Source organism: Cyanistes caeruleus, chromosome 10 (assembly GCF_971803275.1).
Source record: "Cyanistes caeruleus chromosome 10, bCyaCae1.hap1.1, whole genome shotgun sequence".
NCBI classification, from domain to species: Eukaryota; Metazoa; Chordata; class Aves; order Passeriformes; family Paridae; genus Cyanistes; species Cyanistes caeruleus.
In genome coordinates, this window is record NC_141710.1 from 1,244,522 (window position 1) to 1,269,090 (window position 24,569).

Below are 24,569 nucleotides of genomic sequence, written 5' to 3' on the forward strand. Positions count from 1 at the left end.
TTTAATACCCTGCAAACATGTAAGACTGTCTGCCTTCAGGAGGCAGAGCTAGCTGTGGTCATTTAGAATCTTTGTCAAAGCAAACTTATTGATTGTACCCAACTGCTCTGAAGCAATTCATAAACAGGAAATACCAAAATGCAACCAGTAGCATTTTGCCCAGAGCAACATCTGTGCTCCAAGCAGCTTAGTCTAACAGTACAAATCTGTTGATAACACGTCAAATGGTAAATCTGGATCAGTGTTGTATATATGCAAGATTAAGCACTTCTGAGTCAAAGCCTTCAACTCCATTAGAAAGAAATAGGTCTTAATTCTAATCTTCATATAGTGGTGCTAGTGTGCAGTTACTTTGCTGATTTCACAGACCTTACATCCCGTTTATTAAATTGTAACCGAGTTGCCCAAGGTATATCAGCCTGAGCTGTCTGCACTCCAACTAAATGAGAAGTGTTGAATAAAGGCTAGTAAACACATCAAGACAAAAAAAAATTACACTAAATATGAATTTTATTGCTATGGCTATTTTGCTATAAATTAATAATGATAATGAGGACATACAGTAAAAGCTGCAGTAAAGACAGGGAGTGCACAAGAACATAATTCTGAAGGGGTAATTTGTTGCATGCTACCCTCCATGACTTACACAGTCTTATGCTGAGGAGGAAAAGCACAAACTTCTGAGGAACATGGGTGTGAATTTTCTCTTCTACTCCACTTGCGTAGCTGGTTCCATCACCTACTGAATCTTCACTGAAGAACAAACCAAAGGAAGCCAGTGTTGGATGACACTCAGGGTGGCTCCATCTAGACACTCTCGGAATGTGCTTCAGCACGGGGTGGGGATGTCTTTGCTGGAAGTCAGTGCAGCTGCTCTGTACAGAAACATTGCCCACCCCCTCCTCCCTAGTCCATTAGCTTTACCCACTTACTAGAAGAGACTAGCTCTTCCTCAAATTCACACAAAAGAAGCCAACAGCTATGTTTTCACATGTAACTAAGAATGTGGGAGGGGGTCCTGGTTCACCTCTTTCATGTGGTCAGATTTGCCAGGAGGCTGAGCATTCCCACCCTGCTCTTGGGCAGCCTGGCTCTGTCCAGCTGTCCATAACTGCAAGCCCAAAAGTAACAAATCCCAGAAGAACATGTAGACTCATAACCTCCATCAGCACCGACACTGAACAGACTGGCACTACTGTACAACTGATTTATCCTTACTTGACAGTGTACACTGCACAAAAACAGTGGCACTGTGGTACCTGGGAACCTCCCATAGCTTTAGGGGAATTAAGTATTGGGCCCACAGCAGGAATGTGTGCTTGAGCACTATGCAAATATAACTGGAATTGTAGTAATGAATAGCAGCATTCAGAAACAAACTATCATTTCAGTCTGCTTTGAAAATCATCTTGCCACACCTGCTGCCTCTTCCCATCATGATGGTATCATTGGTCTGCAGAACCTGGCTGACAGTCCCTCCAAGCCCCAAATCCCATCTCCCTCAGCTCACAGCAGCATCCACACCAACTGCAGATACATGAAGTGCAGAGCTGGGCACAGAAAGGCTTTTGAGTCACAAGTGTGTATCCAGCCACACATTACTCTGCCCTGCTCCTGAGCAACAGGAGACACAGGAATATCTTCAGGAAGCAAGTCTGAGCTTCAACCACCAGGGACTTCAGGTGGCAATCCCCATGCTGCTGCTCTGTGCACCAGGATGTTGCTACTTCACTCTCTGCAGTGAGATCAGAAAGGCTACAGGCGCCTGCAGGGAGATTAACTGTACTCTTGATTTCATGCTCTAGCACAGGTTTGTACACTTGATTTCTGGCTTCTACATTCCTGTGCTTTTGAGATAGAAAAACAGTTTGTGATTTTTGTATAAAAGCAGCCCATTGTTTCCAAGCCAAAACTAGAGTTGTTGGCTTCAATTTGTAGTGCGTTTTTCCATTTAGAAGTGTAAGGTTATTTTCTTAATGGAGAATTACTTCAACTTGAACTTTTAAAAAGATAATTTCTTTTGAATTTCAACCCAGGAATGTTTTGCAATCAACAGTCTTTATTTTATATACTTCACTTGAAGAAACCAGGAACCTAGACAGAGTTATCTCCTGAAAACACAAAGGACGTGTTCCCCTGCTGTGACTAACAGTTCTGAAAAAAAAGTCCAAACCAAAACAAAAACCCAGCTGATTCACTTTGTGTCATCCTTTCCCAATCATTAGGAAATTAAAAAAAAATCATATAATGCCCAATTGTTTTATTCTCCCCTACTCCTTACAAGAATCAGAGGAAGAAGGAGATGGAGGTGTTCTGCAGAACTTATTATTGCAAAGGACAAACAGAAGAGCAGCATAGACCTGTAATCAAAATCAAATTCACCTCTTAAAGGGCTTTTTAAAAGGGTAGACATGTTTGTTCACTCACATTCCATCCCTTTCTGATCTCAAGGCTACCAGATCTCAAAGAGAGCTTCAGTGGTGTACTGCAACCTCCTTTGGTTTGGACTAGCAATAGGAAACTTTCACTTTAGTCCTCTTTTGCCCTTCCAGAAAGTCCTTTGGGTACATCTGAGCGGCAGAACATGTGCAGCTTGTGTTAAACTGTGAAAGGACAGGCATGCACATTGGTGTACAGCTCAGAGCCAGCCTCCTGAAAGCAGTTTACCTTCCCTGGATTAGGCCACTCTTAGTAAAGCAGCCACATCTGTCTGTTTACTTCCTGTGATTCCATTTGGTAGAGTTAGTCCTATGGCTCATGAAAGCCTACTGCTTCCCCTGGCTGCTACACAAACTCTTGTCCAGGACCTCTATTGCCTAAGTAAGTAGGACAGAGCTAAGAGAGTTTTAGGATAAAATGGAGAAAAGATTGGGACTTCAGCTAAATTTATAGGGGTGCAAGTTCTCATCTATTTTCATCTTTCCTGACATGAAACCTTGTGAACCATAGGGAAACTAACCTTCTAAATGGAAGCATAAGTAAGACCTAACATTAAAACAGTGTGCAAATACAGGAAGCTAAAAGTGGAAGTATAAAAATAAGTCCTCTTACTATAAGAACTCAACTTAGGCACCCTGCCTTATTTACCTGAACAAGAAAGCCCATGCATTTCTTGAGAGCTTTCTTTCCCTGCCAAGCACAGCTCAGCATGGATTAGAACAAGCCATGTAACACACAAAATAGCTGCACTCCCGGGGACAGGCCACAGCACACTGAGTAGAGAAACCACACATACAAGCAAAGGCAGGCAGCTTCCTTGGAGTGTTTTTCTCAACAAGTCATGGAGGGAAGAGGAAACCTGCTGAATCTGAGGAGAACATTCCCAGGCTCAGCTGTGCTCAAATTTAGCTGCAAATAAGAAACCTGGTTCAGGAAACCTTGGTGGCTAAGAGGCAGGCCTCCTATCCTAGCCCTGGCAAGGCAGCTGATATCAAAGTGCCCGTGTGCAAGGTCTACTTGTGCTGCTTGTCTCTCCCCTCCTGACTGTTCCTGCCTGCAGAGGGGCTGGCAGGCCCAGCAGAGCAAGGGCAGTTCAAGCTCCTGTTTCAAGTTCTCCTGCAGCCTCTGCAGAGCCATGGCAGTAATGAGCACAGACACTGGACAATGGCTGGTTCCTAACAATGCAGCTGGTGCAGTGTCTGAGGCTGCTGTTCTGCAACACCTGCAAAGCTAAAGACCTCGTACTTCCATCTGACCAGAGAAGAGTCATCCAGGATAAAGAGGGAGCTAGAACAACAAACACTGCTCTTCCTTGCCACCAGTCATTCACATTTCTGGGAGAATAAAAGAATTGAGGAGTGCTGCCAGTTCTTAGTGGTTTGCTCATACATTCTCAGAGACAACTTCATCTGGATGGTGTGAGAGGCAGGTACAGGGCTCCACCTAAGAAAACACATTATCATCTGCATGCAAGTCTGAAAACAAAAAAAAAACCTCAAGCATGGCAGACTGTCTAATGCCAAGGAATCTCTGCTGAGCTCTATGTGTTTCCAGGGAATGTTTAAAAGCCAGTAGTGTGTGTCTACTAATGCAGGAGTCCTGTTAATCCTTTATTTGAACTAGATCTTAGACCCCTCCTCCCAATACAGCAGGTGACTGCTACCACTGGTGCTCATATTGACCCTTATAACTCTGAACATCAGACCAGAATTCAAGAGCAGCACATGCCATTTCCAACCACTTAACTAAATGGTGCCTTTAAACTCTCATTAAGACAGTTAAGAATCAGTTATTAAGATGTCACTACTGAAAAATAACTACTGCATTTTTCAAAGTTTAACAGTAAACAACATTGCCAATATATTATTGCACACAATAAAGGGTTTTGGAACTACAGAGATAAGGAAAGGGTAATCTAGAAGACCCAAAATAATGATCCCAGAGCCATTCCAGTTGCTGCTCCAGCCAGCATGCCCAGTGCAAGATCTCCATCGCTGTCACGGTAACGCTCTCGAATGATGACGTGGTTTGCAGGGGGCTGGCCATAAGGTCCTAGGAAATAAGAGGTAGTTGGGAGGAGAGCAAAAGAAATGTGTATCTTAATACCATACACTTTAATTTCTAAACAGCCCATTTTTTACCTCCTTCCTTCAAGTGAATACTAATATTTTGTCAGCTGCACAGGTGGAATACATTTCTGCTTTGGATTCAGCCTCCACATTAATTAAATCCAAGGACCTAGTAACACTTCTAGCCTTGTAACAGCTTAATATCTGTGAGGAAAACTTATCACAAATGTAAAAGTGAACATTGTTCTGCAAAGAACCTATGAATTACTTGTATTCACTTTGTGGATTTAATGTAAAAAATGGGTCTAAAAATTGATTCAGCCTTGAAGTTAAGGAAAACAGTTTAGTTCTTCCCCTTACCTCTGAAAAAAACCTTTGGCAGGTCTCAAGCCAGTAATTTGTCTGAAACGGTGCCTCAATTATTTACACTTACTGCCTGCTGCAATTCAGCAGCCTTCACATCCTGGACTGATCTGCAGGGTGGTGACAGCTGCTACATTTCTGTTCAGATGAAAACTGGCCAGTATTAAGAAATTAACCTTGGACTCGAGAAGCCATCGACTGACCCTTGCTCTGTAACAGACTTGTACAAGCTTCACCTGTCATGTTTTCTGATTTAGCTCCTAGCTGCAAAGCAAACATAACGGTATTGGTTTCCCTTCCAGACATTTCAGGGAGATTTAATATTCTTGAAAATCCCACAATGGTGTTTTGTAACAGATTCTTAAGTAATCCAATTAAATATAATTAGAAAAGGCTTTCATTGACTGTCAACAATGCATGACTCTCCCCCCTGAGAAGGATTATATCACTGCAGAGAAGGAGCAATGGTACAGAAAGCACAGGGGTTAAGTGAGATGCTGTGAGGAATCTGAACCCTACGGTTTTGCTGCAGTGACCCTGGTGAAGGAAACCATGGAGCCTTGGTAACTATGCCCAACCAGTAACCAGCATTTAACACACTGGACTTGCAAACTGGTCAGGGGAGATACTGTTTGATGCTGCATTGCTATCACATGTATTTGCCTTGATTTCCAAGGCCTGCTGGAAGATTTTAAAAACAGTTCTTAGGGTTTAAAGAAGCTACTGCTTTTCAGAACCAACAGAACACATGTTCCTCTGTGTCTGAATATATATCATCTCTATCTTAGGATTGCAGTAACTTAGACGAAGAAAACTTCAAAAGCTTTAAAGGATGATTCACCTCCCTTATAACAAAAAATGGAAAAGGCAAGTGAAATAACCTTTTTTTTGTTCATTTTTTTAAGCTAAAAAACAAAATCTCCCTCAAAACTGAAATACAAAATTCTCAGTAGAGATTCTTGTTTGCAGAGTCAGATCATAAACAATTAGTTTTCTCTTTTGTATTACCCATACAATTCTAAAGCCCCAGTTCTGTAGGACAGGGGCTCTGTGCAGAACTAACCCTAAATTAAGGTGACTGATTAAAAGCACACCCTACAGTTTTACTCTTTGCTTCCTGTTTTTGAGATTGAATGCTAACAAACCTGAACAGAGCAACAGAAGATTTCATGTGGCTGAAATGCTATTTTACAGCAATTCCAGCACACAGGGAAGGAACCAGCTACAACCTTGTTCTGGGAATAGATTTACTTTTGAAACTTGCATTTAAATAATTAAACTAGGTATAAGAGCAACAAATGAATGAAAATCTCCATCAATGCCTAATAGGGAGTACTGAATCACAAAATCACATCTTCTTCTGGCTCTTGTACCTTTCCTTAGAAAACATGCTGCAGTTAGAGTTCTGTATGCTTCAGAAGGAGTGTATAAAGCAATGTAACTATGCTGAGACTACATGGGCAAGGTTAAATCCCTTAATGCCAATTTCACTGCACTCCCTTTGTTGTGAAAGGGTGGACCTGGTTCCAGTTACAGGTCAGGTTTCTTTCTTTGTGTGCAGGAGTGGTAGCTGGTAAAGGATGGCGATGAATAGAGCTAAAGCCAGAAAGATTGACTGAAATAGCTTCAGTGAGAAGGTGGAGGATGTGGCTGATTACCTTGGTATGGATACTGGTAAGGAAGAGCATAAGCTTGTCCATTGGAGGCATAGAAGATCTGAGGGCCCACTGGGGGATACGCACCATTGTACTGATCGTAGCCATAGCCATAAACCTGGTGAAATGAAAAATGTCTGTTACACAAGTATGCTTTACTATGGAACCAATTAAGTACACTGGTCAACTTGCCTTCGTTTCTAATGTAATTGAAGTTCCACTCAAATATCCAGGCTGTCCTGCTATAGCAAATCTACTCCCTGGAATGGATTCAGAACAGCTGCTTGAAAAAATAAGCACTCCTAAGCAGAATTCACTCTCTTCCTTTCCTGGATAGGCAACAGCAGAAGCAGAGCCTGGATCATCAGGCAGAGGCACAGCAGCCCTGCCAGCTTCTCCTCTCTGCCAACAACAGCTCTCTGGGGAGCTCAGAAGTACCAGGAAGGCAGCAGCCAATCCCTCCAAACCTCCAACCAACCCTCCGAGAGGGTACGCTGCAAGCAAATGTCAGATTAAAGACAAATGCTCTAGAACTGTATGTTTTAGAAGTAATCTTTTTCCCCAAAAGAGGAGGCTGCACAGAAAAAGCTTCCAGCACCACAACTCATTCTTAACAAGAGTGAGAGGCTGGAGCAGATAGTGCAACAAGCAACAGTGCTCCAAACTATCCCCTCACGTATTACTACACATCACTAAGCACATAAAGAAATCCCCAGCACATCCTGGTTTGGTCCCAAAGCTGCTCCTTCACTGCTAAAGAACTGTGTACAGGAACTAGAGTTATTGGGCTGCTGTGACATCTTGCTACAACAAAATCCTTATGTGCTAAAAGTGGCAGCTCTAGCCATTACACCCTATTTCTAAAACTCCTGATCTTACACCTTTCCAGGGTTGCACAACATGAAAGTGTAGTTACACCTCCTTATGGTAGAAGCTGCACAACCAATGTATTTGAAGATCAGCCAAATAAATTCTGCCCTGTCTCCCAGAAGCTTTATTTTCCAAGTTCACTGAGCAGCCACCCCTTTATACACCTCCCAACCAAATGTGCCTCATCCCTTTCGAAGAAAATCCATCTCAAATAAGAGCAACAACAGACTGACAGTTCCTTACTCTCTGCTGCTGTAAAAGCTTTAAAGCTGCGTGTAAGAGTACAATGCAGCACTTTGTGAATGCTCCTGCTGCCTTGCTCATGTTAATGCTTCCTGACTGCAACCCTTACCTCAGGTGATGGTGTGGCATAAGCTGTGTAGGGAGGAGGGGCTGAGGAAATGGCTGTCTCATCATACATCACATCAGATCCCACGTAGCCCTAAACACCATGGATAGAGAGCAGTTAACACCTGTTCCTACAGACAGACAGTTACAGCAGTCTAAGGATTAAAACATTATGACCCCAAAGAAAAAGTAACCACACCTCCTGTTAAGAAAGCAGTGAGTACCTTTTAAAGGCTGCAAAAATAAAGTATCTGGGAGGAGACCTGGGAGAATACAAATTCCTGACCAACCACAGAAAGGAGCCATAAAATTTTTCCCTGGATGTGTGCCACAGACATGCATATGTGTACATGTAAGCACACTGACTCCTTCCACCATTCCAGAGCCTCAGATTTAGAAATTACCCTCCTGTTCATTTCCTATCTTCAGATAAAGAAATCTTCACAACTAAGCTGGTTGCTTCCTGGCACCCTAGAGTACTATCAGCAAGTTCTGCAGAAGCAGGTAAAGGAAACAAATACAGTAGCCAAAAGTGGTGTCTGAGGGAAAGGTGGTAACACCTGAGTCCATTTAGAGTAATTTCTCAAAGACAATTAAGATTTCTTACACTAGCCTTGTATTCTTGCTCCTAATATCCAAAATCTACAGTGATGCTCTTGCTCCCTTTTCCAAGGCAAATTCCAACTCTTAGTTTTTAATTCACGAGAGAATATTTTAATAAATCAACAGCAGATGTTGTATTATCTCTCGGACTGATGAAATCATGGCATTTGAGGACATAATATGGTTAAATCCCAAATCAAACTCATGGTGAAGATTCTAAGGATTGCTTGAAACACTGTTAAAATACTTTATGAAGTGGTATTTCCATCACCTGAGAAATCTGCTCACAGCAGTAAATGTCTTCTGCCCTGCCATAGGGATCTTTGTACAAGCGATGCACAAGCCTGCAAACACCTGTAAATGATACAGTTCTCAAAGCTAAGGTGATCACCCAGCTATTCCAGTCAAATAAGGAGGCACTGCTGGATGCTTGGAATTTTTGAAAACTTTGTCACGCACCTACAGACTCAAACCCATTTACCCAGTTAGTCCACATCCTTGCTGGACACCTTTAATAGCTTTGGAAAATGTTCATTTATGTATCTACTTGTGTAGAGGGCTACCTGCTCTACTTTAAGTAGCAGGGGTCCTCCCTGGCTGTCCAAGGTCAGCATTGCCATGTTCTGAGCCATCTATCAAGGCTGGCAGCAGTGTCAGAGGCATGAAAACAGCAGTTCCCATTTCCTGAAACCAGGAGTCACCATTTCACACACAGGAGACATACAGCCCCTAAAACTAGAGCTGACAGACCATGAGTGCTGTGTCCTCTGCATGAGGCCAAGTCCTTCACTTCTCATTTAAGGCCACAGGCAGTGTAGCATGGCTGCAGTCAGAGGCAGTCGTGTCTGGGGTCGTTTTGCCATGTTTTTGCTTTGCGTGTCTAAAAATCTAAGTTATATCATCTGACAGATGCCCCAGTACAGTGGCAATGTTAATGTGACCCATCAGAAATTGAGATAAACTTCTACAAAACACAGCATTTTCCCTGAAACAGAAACACCTCAGGTTGGTTCAGCCTAGTCATCCAAGGAAAGCTAGTGCTGCAGAGTTCTCTGGAAGGCAGTCTAAAGGAAAAACAAATTAGCAATACCCACAAGTGAACAGATGTGGCTGCCCAAAGATACAGCTCTCCAGAAGACTCACAAAGAGGCTTCTATGATTCCTGATTCTCTTCACAGTTAGCATGGCAATGCAGAGGCAATACACTCCTCCTCAGCATGCCTGCACTCCCCTCCAAGCATCTCACTCTTCCCCATGTCTCTGCCAAGAAGCATCCCACGGTAGGATGGATGTACATTAACAAACAGCTGCTGTGTAGTAAGCTTCCTTTAGCACTGCACCCACCTGGGAGGCAACAAACACTAGGAGTGAAAAGTTCATTTTTGCTGGTTGCAGAAGATTTGCTTGTTGCCCACAGCCTCAGTGCCCACAGACCAGCTTTCCAAACATTCACTTCTGCCCAGAGAAGTAATTCCTTAAAATCATTATTTTCCACACAGCATGTGTTTGCCTGGACTTGGCTGCAAGGATGTGTTTGTGATCCAGAGAATCATTCTTGTCCCCACCCACAAGCTTTACTATCATGCTCATGCCCCTGCTTTTCTCTAGCAGAGAAGATGGAACATGATTTCAGAACTAAACTGCTGGACCACACATAACACTGATGTGCTGCTTCTCTATCAGAATAAAGTCTAGGTAGGACACTCACTGTGTTTGTTCTGGCATCCTGGAGAGCAATTTTCCATGCCCTGCAAAAAAAACACCCCTTGGTTAGTGAAACACTGATAAAAATTAAGGTCACCTTTTTCTTTCAGGTCAATGAAACAAACAAGGTTAGCAACTAGAGGTACTGCAGGAGCAGAGTTTAAGATACTGCACGTGTCAATGGCTAAAGATACACTCAAATGCACAGAAGTGTTACACCAAGACTGAGAAGTAACTACTTTCTTTGTAGAAACTACATTTCTGTGAAAGAATGAGGAGGAACAAGAGGAGGAATGGATGCATTTGGAGGCCCTCACAGCAAGCACACCAGATAGGAAATATGAAATCATGTTTAGGATGAGGTAATAGGAAGAGATGCACCTCAGCAGAACAGTTCATCTGTGCTGATGAGAGCACAGATTTGCTGCTATTGCAGCTCCCAGGAGGTAGCTACACCTCACCCAGCTCCTCCCCTGCCACAGGGCTGGGAGCATGCTCATGGACCACACCTCTTGGCAAAGAGTGAACACAGAAGTCATCTAACTCTACACAGCCCAGCTCAGCTGAGAGTTCACACTAATGGAATATTCCCCCTATCGCTACTGGGATGTCCTTGGGCTAATGCCACATCATGTGCTCTTCAAGAATGGCAAAAGTTGAAAAAAATCTATTTAAAAGTCTTGCATTTATCATATTAATCAGATTCTTCTACTCCTCCTCATCCTTCAGTGTTTTCAGTGACTTAACTTGCGGATAGTTTGCATGAGCTAGACAAATTCTAGGAGAGCTACTGGGTTTTTTGTCACTGAAAACCTGTTTTCATTTGCTTGAAAACTTTCTTAAAACATATCTCTGAAAGTCAGAAGGGAGGAAAATAACTAGAGAGATGAAGAGGGATTCAAGAGGGAGAAGCAGCAAAACCATTATTCTCTGGCTGTCTTACAGGCAGTCATCTGCACTCTCTGCACAGAGGTTGACTGTCTTCCCATCACGGCAAACAATCTGCAGCAAACAGTCTCTCTGCTTCCCCTCTGGAGGCTGGAAATCTGAGTGGGAAAAACAGAGATGAGTTATGGAGTACAAACAGTATTACACGATCACATGTACAAGAAGGGAGTCAGTTTATGCAAGTCTGGACAAAATAAACTAAGGCCAGTTGTAGCTGCCTTCCATGGCATCAAAACAAGTCCCAGAAGGAAATAACCTGTTCTTACGCTGTAGAGTGTCCTGAAAGCAGCTCTCAACACCTTTCCTATGAAATGCAAGTGCCTCACAGCAGAACTTTTCCATATCCGTATCATAATCCATATTTAGCCATAGATGTTCTCCAGCACTTGTGTCCTTCCCTTTTGTCAGCACCAAGTGGAGAACTAACAAATGCTAGAAATGAAATTAGGAAAAGCATTTGCTGAGGTTTCCCATTTCTAGCCCTGCCTCTCTGTCCAGCCAGCACTGTGGTTCTACCAGGAATGCTCTGTATCAGACACAGTCCTGCTGGGAACATCCCATCCTCTTGCATGCATGGGACACTCTCCTCACTGAGTTTTAACAGGAAGTATCAAACCCTAACCCAGCCACCCTGACACCACACCCTGGGTATCTCTAAAGCAGTTTAGGAGTTGGTGGGGTTGAGTTTTTTTGGAAGGTGGGGGCATTCAGGAACAGTGAAGTTGCACACATTTTGGACATGTTTACATCTGCAGTAGTGCTGTATGTGGTATGCTGGGCAGGCACTGAAGCTGTAAAGAATCTCTGGATACACAAATCCTGAAGATTTCATTATTTACCTCGACATTCATTCCCCACTCTGAGGTTGATGCAGTGGATTCTCATGTGGATTTTATCTTCTAGATCATGGCGATTTTGATCATCATAGAATATTAAGCGGCCATCAGACCACAGATCAAACCAGTTCTTCTTCCAACGCCGTAAAATAGTACCTTAAAAATCAGACAGTCACTTTAGAGGGCACATATTGGGAAATATTTCTGTCCTAAAGTTAATAAAAAATAAACCAAGAAGTCCACAGTTGCCCCAGACAACATTCCAAAGTGCCAAGTAAAATCCTGTATGACATCATCCCCGCTTGGGAACATTAGAGAACCGGGTGCCATATTTTATCTAGGATTCAAAGCAAAACTGGTTTTATTTTAAGTGCATGATGCTTTAGTTCTAACTTACTGCAGGAACAAGCAGAGGGCATGATTAATTGAAAGACACTAAGCTGAGGTGTCAGGTAAAATTTCCAAGTCCCCACTTATAGAGCACTAATTATGGAGCAGCATCTGAAGCTGAATGCCAGTCAGACATCTCAGATGTGTTTATATCCTCTTTCCCACTGGAGTACCCAAAGGTCACATGGGAATGCTGTCATGACACGTCATTATGTGATGTGTCCTAACAGTAAAAAGGAAAAAACCCAACAAAAACAACCCACACAACCAGAGGCTTGTTTTAAGAAAATCTGGGAATTACTGAACTGCTCTGATGTTTTCTGAAGAAATCCCTGAAGTGAACAGAGAGAGAAGGAAGAGAAAGACCCATGACTTACTTTGCCGGAGCAGCCATCCGCTCTTCACAAATGCCATTGTTGCTTAATCTAGTGGGCAGAAGAGGAAGGGGGAGGGGGAAGAAAAGCAATTTTCAGTATTTCACAATAATACATTAGAAAGAGGGATCTCAGTACCATCTTACAGCTGCAGGTACCCAGCTCACGTTGCAGACGCAGTAGATCTCAGCTGAAGACACTCAGTAAGCACAACCAGGATGTAACAAACATGCAAGTGCTGTGATCCAGCATGACTGTCAGGGAGCACCTTGATGTTTAACTGGCAAACAAAAGCCTAGAGCTACTGCTCTTAGAAAATGGGGAAGAGACAGACTGGAATGCCTGCTTCCTGACTCAGCACCAGTTCCTTTCAAAGTTCTTCTCTCTGCATACGTGTACTTCCTGTATTCTGCAGTCTCAAGTTACCAAGCACCCTTACTTCTACCTGCCTCTTTTTTTTTTCTGTATTTCCTCTTGTGTGTTTTTCATTCACTGGCTCAAAGTCCAGTCAAAACAAAAGCTGAAACAGTTTAAACAGGAAGGAGAAAGCTGTTCTTATGTTTTTATGTTTGTATTTCTTTCAAATCATCACTAACTCACTCCAAGAAGAATTAAAGTAAGTAAAAGATAAGCCCATAAAAATTCTCAGTTCTCCTCAGCTTTTAAATGAAGCTTGAAATAGCATGGCAAGGACTCTGTGTTAAATTCAAGTTATCACACATGACGTTAAGTACTCGGCCACCGCATTCTGGTTTATGAGCATCCTTAAAAAAGAGATCAAGCATGGGATATATTGGAAAATGAGGTTTTATTTTATAGCTTAATGCTGTTCTGATTATTGTTTTAAATGAGATTATAAAAACTCAACTATCTGGGTGCAATTGAACTAGAAAAGCAAGAACAGAAGCATTTTAAGCCTTGCCTGAGAAGGCATTTTAGAAATTATTTGTAGGGCCTGTAAGCCAGTATGAGAGACAGATACTGAAACCTAACAAATAACATTCCACTGGTAGCAGCATAAAGGGGAAGCCATCAGGGTGTTAAAGGTGGCACAGCAGATTTGATAGAACTCCTCCCAGCAGAATATGTTTAAAGCTGAAGAGAAGGGAGAAAAAGAAGTGTTTTGTAATCCAGTAAAATATAAAGCTAGTAAGCACCCATCCATTTCCTGATGGATATTGTAGCTGTGTCCTCTTCAGAGTAACGGGCAAATATTGTAGCACAAGATTATTACCATCAGGATTTCATATTTAAGGAATCCTACACAGGCTTGGAAATGATGGTGAGAACCACCTGCAGGTAAAGTCTGAACTCCAGGATAAACCTCTTATTCTTGACTTTTGCACCAGCTTGCTGGGAAAAGATTCTGCTGAGAGCCCACAGAAAGGGAATGTCAGACTCCTGTCCTGCTTTAATCATGGTCACCTGGACCTGCTCTGGGGTCTGAGCATGCTCTTGTCACCCCTCTGCAGAGAGCGAGCTCCAGAAACAGAGGCCAATTCATTCTTCCAAAGTACCAAAAAGGACCTGAGCCTCATTCTGCCACCACCCCAGTACAGGCTTCTCTCCCCTTCATTCTCCTTTACAAGGAAAATGTCTACTTGCTCCTCATTTTCACAGGAACAGGTGTCTCTAATTGTGTTTCCATGTCTTCCAGTTTGCCCAATAAGGTGAAATCACTATTTCTGGACTATTTCATAGTCTACAAGCCAAAAAAGAATTTGCATGAACTTCAGTTCTGCTGTAAGCGTTAGACGAGGCCATGCAATGTTGTTGCTACCTTTAAACCTACTCTGTTACACAATACCATAATTAGATTTAACTTAAATACAAAAAAGGGAAGAACCAAAGAAGAAAACCTCTGCCTTGACAAATTGAGCAAATCTGTGATTACAGAACAGCTCACAAAGTCTCACATTCAGAAGGCTTCAAAGCTGTCTAAAGATACGAGAGGGAACAGGGCTTCAGCAGCTGTACAGCACCTTGCATGCAACCTCAGAGGCAACAACTACCCTTTCCCAATTCAGAGTTTAAGTGCCCAAAACTTCAGCTCTGGAGAGAGAGCAAGGAATCACACAGAACAATCTGTCAGCACTTAAAGTAGGAGGTGCAAAAACAATTAGATATTCTTCCCTGTCCTTTTTAAGCACAAGGGCTCCTTTGAAGTCCTATACAGTATTCACAGTCCACCCACACGATGTTTAAAAGCATATTTGCAGAGCTAGAAGATAGCCTAGCAAGATCAGCTGAATCTGAATAGTGTTTGCTTGTTAAACTAGCCGAATGCCACCAACATGAAAAATAGGATTTAACCAAAGATAAATTAATTTATAACGAATATGAAATAAAACTATTTTGGTGACTGAAATCTAAGAGTAGTAGCACTCTCTAAACTCACTTACTATTTAGAGAGTAGCACTCTCTAAACTGAACTCGAGTTAAGAGTAGATTTAGCAAAGGGGTGAAACTATTCCTTTCCGCTCCCAAGAACAGCAGTTTTCTGCACGGAATACAATGAGGAATATCATAATATTTTCTTGTAAACACACACTTTAGAACAAATCAAGTATTTCTCTCTGCAGCTCGTAATCACTAGAGCAATTCTGATGAGTGCAGTTGAGCTAGCGGCGGGCCCGACCCCGCAGTCCGTGTATCTGGAGGGGGCTGAGACAGCAGAGCCAGCTCCGGACCGAGCCCGCGGTGAGCAGCAGTGCCCGGACACTCACGGGCTCTTTACTCTCAGTACATTGGGTAGAGTACAGGAAGCTCAGCGATCAAACGTAACCCTACCCGCCCCCTCCCGCTTTCAACAGCGCAAGTTTTCTATTTCTGGATCTCCCTGGCTCCGGCCCAGCTGCGCAGGCCCTTTCCCCGTGGGCAGTCCGTGCTCTCCGAGCCATCGCCCGGCTCTAGCGAGGCTGCGGCTCCGTCCCAGCCCAGCCCAGCCCAGCCCGTGCGGTGCTCGCTTCCCCCGGGACAGCCCCACGGCATCCCCCGGGCCCACCGCGGCTCTGCCCGGCCGGGGCACGGCAGCGGCTCCGCTCCGTCCCCGCCAGCTGCCGCCGAGCAGCGGCCCGGCCTGGCCCGGCCTGGGCTGCCCCGAGAGCCGCGTCTCGCCCTCCCCGCCGCCGACAGCCGGGCCCCGGGACTACTCCGGGGCGCCGCTCCCGGCCCCAGCCGGGTCCGCACGCCCCTCGGCGGGGCTGGCGGCGGCCGGGCCGCCCACCGGAGCCCGGCCCCCTTGGCCCCCTTCCCCTTGGCCCCACCGCCGGCCCTACCTTCCTCTCCCCGCGGCCGCCGCCGGCCCCGCTCCGCCCGCGGGCAGCGCCAGCCCCGTCCTGACGTCACCCGCGCCGCCCGGCCCGGAGCCGCCGCCGGGAGCCGCGGGGGGAGCGCCCGGCCCGGCCCGGCCCGGAGCCGCCGCCGGGGGCCCGCGGGGGGAGCGCCCGGCCCGGCCCGGCTCGGAGCCGCCGGCAAGGAGCGGCTGTGGCGGAACAGTGTCCCCGTTCCCCTTAATGCCTGCCCCCGGCACGACACGCGCTTTCCCGGCGCGTTAAACACATGGCCTCCTGCCCGGGCCGGCGGCTGGCACAGCGCCGGCCTCACGGCACTTCGGAGATCAGGCTTCTTGTCTTCGGCCGTTTCTGATCTCACGCCCTGGAGCCACAACAGGGAGTAGCAGGCGCTTTGTTCAGGCGGACACGCAAGTACCGGAGGCCGGGAAGGGCAGCTTGCTCGGTGACCTCTCCCATAAGGCAGCCGGGAGCCGCAGCTGGGCCTCTGAGCTCTCGGGGGGCCGGGGCTGGCTCACCCCGCTCTGCCGGCACTCACCGGCCAGCTCCGGCACTCAAATCGTGTTTCCGTCTCTAGCGAAAAATGGATGACATAGTTACTGTGGAAATAAGAATAACCTCTTAGGGAGATGTAATATTTCCCCTGATTGATGGAATTTCCTATTAGAACTTTTCCCAGGCTCATTCTGGCAGCATAGGAGGAGGGAATACCACTGTTATAACAACCGTAAGTAGAAAGAAAAAAAAAAAAATCATTAATTTGTTTGCTTCAATCAATTTTTTTAAGATGAGATAATACAGAAATTATATTCATCATAGTTACAGTTTGACTTAGTCTGTTAACAAGCTCCTCAACTTCCTCCTACCCATCTATTATCTCCTGTTGAGCACAACATCAGTTCTAACTAGAAATTACATAGAAAGCCTCTGACCGTGTACTTCAAGGCTGTAGTGTCGTCTTTGCTTTCATGTATCTCTGAAGGACCAGAAAAGTGGTGTAGGCAGAACAGAAGGGATAAAAAGCGATCATCTATCTGTGAACAGAACAGGTTCCAGAAACCACCAGTAAATGAGATTTGTGTAGGTCAAATTCTATTTATGTAGTAGGCTAAAACTGTCACTTTCATTGCTGAAAAAGTGTTTTCAGAATTGGAGCTATTAGGTTGGTGGTAGAAGGCAAGACAGCCTTTACACCGGGGGAGGGAGCAGTTTTCTTCCGGAATGAAAAATACTCCTCTTGAGAATTTGGGAATCCAGCAGATCTTAGCCTAGGTGAACAGTCATTAGCTGCCTTTTTGGCACATGTTAAAAGCATTGGCTGTTTGGGTTCATATAAAACTTTAGTTTTCATATTAGGTTTAAAACCATTTTAAACTTCATCAAGCAACTGTCAGGTGTTTCCTGAATAAATTATCTCCACGGGTGCAGAGCATCAGGGTTTTGTTTTGTAGCTGTCTGGGACCATGTCCTGTACTGTACCCACCCTGAAAAGTTGGTCAGAGCTGTGAACCCACGGGAAATGCCACACAAATCCCATCTGAGGGTGCAGGGGAGAAGCACAGATCCTGCAAAGATCAGATCTTCAGGCTGCCAGAAACTCAAGCATGTGCTGGAAACCCGTGCAACCATCTCTTAGGCTTATCATTCTGAGATCTTTTGAATTAAACATTTTGGGCTCCTCATTTGCTGAGAAAACTTTGATCAGTGAGTTTCTAATAATCTGTGCTGCAGAGCTGAAGGCCTGAGTATTAATACCCTGAGCAAAAGAACTAGAATATTTAGGTGAATACTATTACAACTGGGGATTTCTTTTCAAGTCATTTGCCAGTGAAGTGTGAAAGTGAAGGCTTTTGTTCAAATGTTCAGGCTGTTCATAATTGCACTGTCAGTCTGGTAACTTCCAAAGCATGATGTAAGATTCATCACTCACTAATAATTTTGAAAAAACGTTTGGAATGTTAAAGACTTACCAAACCCTGTTTTTTTTACTCCCATTGTCCTGAATCAAAGCAACCAAGGCTGAAGTTCAACTTCCCTATCGTAGTTACAACATATTGGTTAAAACTGAATTGGCAAATTACATTTCTAAACACCTAAGAAATTGCTATTTGGAAAAATGTATTTGTAAAAATTGAGCCATATGTGACTTCTAATACTTTGTCATTTTGCAACTGACGTAATACATCTCTTCAATACATGCTAAATTTTGATTGCCACCAACGTAAGCATTTGAATTCTCACAGTTATTTGAGGGTCTTCAGCTGAAATTTAAATTTCAAATTTCATACTTTGATTCATAAAATCTAATTAGACTCTAAACCAAGCACAATATACATTTGCATGAAGAAAAATAATTTCAAACAAAATACGTGCTAGCATTATTAAGTATTATAATTAATGCTATTAATATTACTACAGCTCATACATAATCAGGCAAAAAAAAAGTTCAGAATCAGTATTGCTTACAAATGAATAAAATGAAAAGTAGTAAAATCAAGAAAATTATTATTTGACCAAAGAGCCCTGCTTGCAATGGAAAGATCAGGAGTGCTGCTGGAGAACACCTGAATAAGGAATTCAAAGAACTAGGATTCCAAATGGGTAATATGGTTATTATTTATTAGTGTTTCAAAGCTTAAATATGAAGGTTATGGGCAACTTGAAAGTAGTTAGGCACTAGGTGAAAATAGCAGAGCAGAAGATGGGTCCAGAAATAAAGCTAGCTTGATTAACTGTTTGGGAAACTAATCCAGGTTGCAGTAGTTTGTACATAGCCTATAAAGCTTTCCTGATGAAAGGAGATGGAAAAGGACATATTTCTGTTTTTCCAGAAGGTTGTATTCTCTTAGCCATGTGTATAACAGTCCTGAGCAGAAAGGTAAATCACAGACCTGGAAAAAATCTTTCTGCAGGATGCCTTAACACACTTCCATGCCTCCAGTGGAAAAGACTCTTGGCTTTCAGTTCCTGCTATTTCTATGGGTAATTCACCACCACCAGTGATTAAAATTCCTCAGCAGATTTTACCTGTAAAAATTACCCTGTGGGATCAGTTTGTGTTTGGTGTCACATGAGAGGAGTGTCCCCAGCTGAAGGGGTTCCTGTGATGTCTTGTGGAGGTCCTGGCCAGGATGCAGAGCGCAGCTTTCCCTCCTGAGAACTACAGACAGGTCTCCTAGCAGGGCTGTTGTCTTACATGGGAGGAGCTGAAGTGAAGAGCACAGATTTTTAAATTGCTTTAAGTTTCATTCTGCTCAGATCTGCAAAATATAATGTACCCATGTAGGAAAACATAAGACAGAACTGGCAAGCACAGCATGTGTATAATGCATGTGGGATGGGCAGTGTGCTTGCAGGCTGCACAAGTGCTCTGCTCCAGCTGAACCAGTGCTCAGACCCCAGCACCACAGACTGGAGCACATGCTAATAATCTGGGCACTGTGATGCCTCAGGATTTTAGCTTTTTTATTTGTCATGTATCTGTAATCCTGCAGTTCTTTAGTGTGTAACTCCAAACTCCACACACAGTGTGAGCTGCTGCTTTCCCATTTTGCTCAGACACAGCAATTCCTCTCCAGGCCTGGCAATCAAGGACACCTCACTGCCTCAGGCCTGAGAGATGGAAACAAAAGGGAGTTGGGGCAGCAAACTTGGGGTAAATGAGTTCATTACCTGAAGCTGTAAGATTACCTGATTGGAAGATTAAGCCAAATGAACCAAACTTTTATAAAAGTGTGAAAACCTGTGACCCATCATCCATTTTTGGGTGCAGCCCCTGGGGGGCTTTGTCTGCTCTAAATGTACCTGAAGGCCCTTCAATAAACAGAACTGCTTTTTATTCCCTTGATTTTGTCTGGCCTCTGTTTTTAGGTAGCCCTAAAAGGCATCAGCTGGAGCGTCTCTCTTATATGGAAAGGCTGAGGAAGTTGGGTCTGTTCAGCCTTGAGAAGAGACCCCTGAGAGGGGATCTCATTATTGTGTGTAAATATTTGAAGGGGTTGCCAAGAAGATGGAACCAGGCTCTTCTCAGTAGTGCCAAGTAATAGGACAAGAGGCAATGGGCAGAAAATGATGCACAGGAAGTTCCACCTGAACGTGAGGAAGAACTTTCTTCCTGTGTAGTGCTGGCTGACTGGAACAGATTGCCCAGAGCTGGTGCAGAGTTCTCCCTCCCTGGGGATAATCCAGACCCCTCTGGACACAATCCTGTGCCATGTGCTCTGGGATGGCCCTGCCTGAGCAGGGATCACGGAGGCACACAGTGGCTGCAGGCACACAGGAAGAGCTGTGCCTCTTGCCTTCCCAACTGCCATTAACCCTAAGAACTGGATTTTGCTAAAGGTGGTGTGACAACAGGTGTGTTCACATAACTGAGGAACAGTTTCAGAGCAATTCCATAACTCAAATGCACTAGGAAAATTGTATTTTCTGAGAAAAATCTGTGAGCTAAGGTTTGTGAAGCTCTGATACTGACAGCAAGGGTGAGAGACTTGCCTGGGTGCATGAGAAGTCTGTGACAAAGATAGAGGATGCTCCTCCTTGACCTCTAACTGAAACCATGCTTGCTCTCCTTTGCCTCCTCCTGGCCTGTGGTTTGTGGAGCACTCCAGACACCTCATTTCTGCAGTGAAGGGATTTCTTCAGACACTTACTACAGAGGAAACAGCACAGAGAGGTACGTTCAAACAAGAGGCAGCTGCAGCTTCCTGGTGGCCAGTGTAGCTCTCTGGAAGCAGATTACAGAGTACACTGAGAACGACAGACAAACAAAAAGACCAGCCAAAAGCTGAGGAACTTTCTGGGTGAGACTCTGGGATTTCATTGTCAGCTTCCATTGTTCAGATCTGATTAAAAACAAACTGGCAGGAGAAAGACCACATGCTTATCAGACATGCCTGCAGGTCACGCCACTAGAAAGCCATTTCACTGTCACTGATGTGGCCTGTTTGGCAGGAACAGAGGTTTGGATCTCGCTTTTATTTGTAGCAGTTTTGAAAGGCATGGGATTATCAGGGATGGGTTAGATCCTTTGCAACTTGCAGAGAAGTTCCTGTCTCTTTGCAGCCATACTGAAGAGGAAGAGAAGAAAAACCTAGTACAAAATATTTCTGTTTGCAATAATAACTGTGTTTAGGCCTGACAGCCAGCCAGCATCAGTGGGAGCGTTTTCTCTGAATTATCTAAGCTTTGACTCACCTTTGCTTTACATTGGCTGTATTATTCCATTAGCATTTAAAGACAGTGTTACATGCACAAAGGAGAAGATTTACATTCATAGTCAAAAGAAAGATGTGTCAAGGAAAGAAGTGACCAAAAGAATAATTACATTTCATTTTCACTGAGGGACTAAAGCGCAGGGACAGTAAGAATTAGATGCAGTCACTTAGAAAAATCTGTGCCACTGTGGTGAAACAGATTTACACCTCCCCTTGCCAAACCATCAAATATTTGTGTTCCCTCATCAGACTGCCAGAGTCCACCAGCCACCACCAGAGGAGCTCCCCATTTATATTTTGGTCTAGGACTATTGTTTAACCTTCTTCAGTTACATGCTGCTTGTGATTTGGACTTTGGAATAACATTTGGTGAGGGGGCACCTGTTTTGCCTAATTTCATTCTTGAAGCTTGCTGGAACTGGTAAGTTAAAAGTCAGTGCCCTCATCTTACTCTGAACACCTGGTTCTATTTGTCTTCAAATGCATTGAATCTGCCCTCTTAAACCCCACCTGCCAAACACTGGAATCAATAGAAATCACCCTGTCTTCAGAGACTTTTGCATTAGGCCCCATATTTTTTCCCTTCTCTTCCAGTAGTCAGACATTAAAACACTGACACAAAGTGGAAGATGGATATCCATTGCCTCTTGGGAATTAGTGTTCTGTGTGCTACACTGATGTGTATGGGACATGTTTGTGTTTGATTTCTGGTTTTCCTAGGGACAGACTCCAATTCTGCCTCTCCCAGAAGCCTCTGCATGCCTTTTGATTAAGCAGCAGGAGCTCTGGCTAGGAGTAGAGCTGTTTGACTGATGTTATTTTATTTTACAGCTGAGATCTGCTGAGGTATTCTGGTTTTTTCCAAGTGATCATAGGAAGTCAAACAGTTATTTTTCAGAGCCAGGGCCCTGTAAGAGGACCAGTGCATACCACATGCCCAAACCCAGGTACTCAGAATTCTTTGCTAAGAATAATTTCTGCCAAGCTATGTATTCCCACTGAGGTCCTCTGACCACACTGCAGTGCAGGACTGCAATGCACTACCCAGCATAGTGCCAGCTGTTGTTGCTAAGACAAGCCAGGAGCAAATTATCTCCTGCCAGACAAGGAAAGGCCAACATGGAAGTGTGTCTCACAAGTATCTCTCTTCATCTACCCCTTTGTATTTAGGTCTTCTGAATGTTCATTCTCATTTATTCTTGTTCTTTTTGAACCCCCACTCTGTCACTTTTGGGACCAGATAATTTGCACATACACAGATATTGAAGCAAAGACCTTCCAGACCTGTGGGCTGCAAGAGTTAGGACACAGAATTCAACACTAAGCACCAGCATTCAACTTGTAGAGTTAGAAGGAGATGGGCACCTGAGAAAGCAAGCAGGAGAATTTACTCATCTGAGCACAACTACAGATTGCATATCTAGCTGTAATGTTCCATACAGAAATCTGACTGCATGGTCATTCCCTTCCAGCCTGCACCTAGGTTTGCCTTTTCTAGAAAGGCACAAAGGATGGAAGAAAATGCCTAGGCTGAGCTAAGAAACATCCCTTCTTCACCTCATCACTAGCATGACAACACAGTGTCTGACAGTCTAAACCTTGCTAAGATTGGATTTGAAGGAGAGCAGAAATGTTCCCTCTTACTCCCTTACTGTGTCAGGTCTGGAAGTGTTTGCAGCTAGTTGTAAAATGCAAGCAAAATGAAAATTGTGAAGATTTCCATTTGAAGCACATGAAGGTATTTGGTAAATTTATCCTATGGTAAATGTGTCAGACCAGCATTAGAATGTAGTGAAAAATACTATAGAGTTCCTGTTTCTGCAGGCAAGTTTGTAAATCTAGAAGGATAATGGTCTCCGTGTCATATGTTCTTTGCATATAGAAAAGCTTTGGAGACAATTACTTGACAAATCCTATGTACCTTGCAGAAAGCATTCACCAGAAAACAGTGATGGGAACAATTAAGCTCCAGGCATAGAGCCAATATGCAACTGATTTTAACAGTGTTGGATCAATTGCTGAAAACCTCATCTGTATAGAAAGGCTTCCGAGCACACACTGAAAGCTCTTTACATGATTTGACCCATGATCTAACAAGGACCAGAAATAGAAAGTTCTGCTGTTGTTTGTGTCACAGGAAGGACAGAGGCTTGGGCGTGTCTGTGTGCGTATACAGACAGAGGCAGCCCTTATTTAACTTATTTAGCAGTAACTTATTTAACAGAGCTGTACAAAAAGGGTTAATACAATCCATCTCTGAGAGCAGCTCACCAGATAACGTGCTGTTTATTTACTCTGAGCAGGTTAATAAGTTGGCTCCAAAGCAGAAAGCTGTTTTGCAAAACCATTCAAGCAAGAAAAGCAGATAGAGTGATTTCAGGGATTGTGGTTTCACTGTGGTTTTATTGTCAGGTGTATTTCAATTGTGCACTGTCTGGTTTCCAACCACCATAACATTCAAGCAACACCCATGTCTTCATAGAAATTATTTCAGCCAAAGACATAAGAATGAAGGGCATATTTCAAACATTCTTTGTTCAAGTGTCGCTTGACTCTTAAAATGTTACAAACCTTCAGAAAAATGTAAGATCTGTGGGACATGAATTTTTGCTGCTGTGTTTTGTGTGGTCCCTTACACACTGAGGTTACTGTAATGAAAGTAAGAGAAAAAATTACTGGAGAACAAGCACTTTAAAAGTTTAAGGAGTATTAAGAGAGGTTATGTTCCCTCAGAATTAGCATAATTTGAGACCCAGCAGTCCTAATTCAGCATATGAGTGGTGTTTACTTCAGGCACTTTGCTGGGAATGTTCAAATTGATAGGTGTCAGTGCTGAATCAAAGCATTAGGCCAGTGCAGGAAAAAAACATCCCCAGCCCTCATGTCCAGCAAAGATTGGCTCCTGTGACAACTGGCATGTGACAACTCCTCAGAGACCTGGAGCCAACAAGAACGTCCAGTTATCCATTTATTTTACAGCAGGTATTTACAACAAACACATCAGTGTATACTCTACACATCTGCCCTAACTTTTCTGAAGCTGTGAGGTGTTTGAATCTAAATTAATGGGGCTTTGAAATGACAATATTCTACCTCTAAATAAAATTTAAATAAAATTTCTGCATGGCACAACCTGAAAGCCCTTACATCAGTGTTGAGATTCTTGCATTGCAGAATATTTTAATTGGTGGTTTTGATGCAGTAGCATAGTGAGTAATTCCTGAAATAAATTACTTCTGGTCCCTGGTCATTCTTTAAAGTTTTAAATTCAAAGTGGGCCAGCTTTCTGGAAGGTAGGCTCTAAAGGTGAAGGGAAACATGCTGCATTCCTCTGTGAACATATAGTGGACTCAGCATGTGGAAGTTCAGATGCACTGAGTGCATTTTGGCTTCCAATTCAATTAATCCATGAAAATCACTAATCTGGAAACATTTCATTTCTGAGTCTCTTCATGGTGCCC

The 24,569-nt window shown here is 43.7% G+C and overlaps 1 protein-coding gene and 1 long non-coding RNA gene across 6 annotated transcripts; one reads left to right on the top strand and one right to left on the bottom strand.

Annotated features, from left to right (window-relative positions):
• Positions 1-492: 492 nt before the first annotated feature.
• On the bottom strand, positions 493-16,470 carry PLEKHB2 (pleckstrin homology domain containing B2). 5 transcript variants are annotated; one of them, XM_086843930.1, is made up of 8 exons: positions 16,311-16,470; positions 12,603-12,650; positions 11,839-11,991; positions 10,995-11,097; positions 10,056-10,095; positions 7,749-7,838; positions 6,530-6,644; positions 493-4,491 (listed from the first exon to the last, which is right to left on the bottom strand). In XM_086843930.1, exons 2-8 carry the CDS (start codon positions 12,637-12,639, stop codon positions 4,355-4,357), a joined length of 675 nt encoding a protein of 224 aa, XP_086700056.1. In that variant the 5' UTR covers positions 12,640-12,650; positions 16,311-16,470; the 3' UTR covers positions 493-4,354. The 5 variants fall into 5 exon arrangements, with proteins under 5 accessions (XP_086700056.1, XP_086700055.1, XP_023773775.1 ...); XM_086843929.1 differs by lacking the exon at positions 16,311-16,470 and adding an exon at positions 15,878-16,011; XM_023918007.2 differs by lacking the exon at positions 16,311-16,470 and adding an exon at positions 12,758-15,583.
• On the top strand, positions 16,333-24,257 carry LOC147651178 (uncharacterized). Its single transcript, XR_015274497.1, has 2 exons — positions 16,333-16,619; positions 19,763-24,257. It is a non-coding gene; the product is annotated as an uncharacterized LOC147651178 (long non-coding RNA).
• The last annotated feature ends 312 nt before the right edge of the window (positions 24,258-24,569 follow it).

What these genes read in the sequence shown, in the direction of transcription:
- PLEKHB2 (XM_086843930.1), bottom strand. Translation starts at nt 12,639, where the DNA reads ATGGCATTTGTGAAGAGCGGATGGCTGCTCCGGCAAA. An exon ending in AGTGGGGAATGAATGTCGAG is followed by an intron (nt 11,098 to 11,838) that starts GTAAATAATGAA and finishes TTTCCCACTCAG; the next exon opens with ATTTCCAGCCTCCAGAGGGG. An exon ending in TTACCAGTATCCATACCAAG is followed by an intron (nt 4,492 to 6,529) that starts GTAATCAGCCAC and finishes CTTATTTCCTAG; the next exon opens with GACCTTATGGCCAGCCCCCT.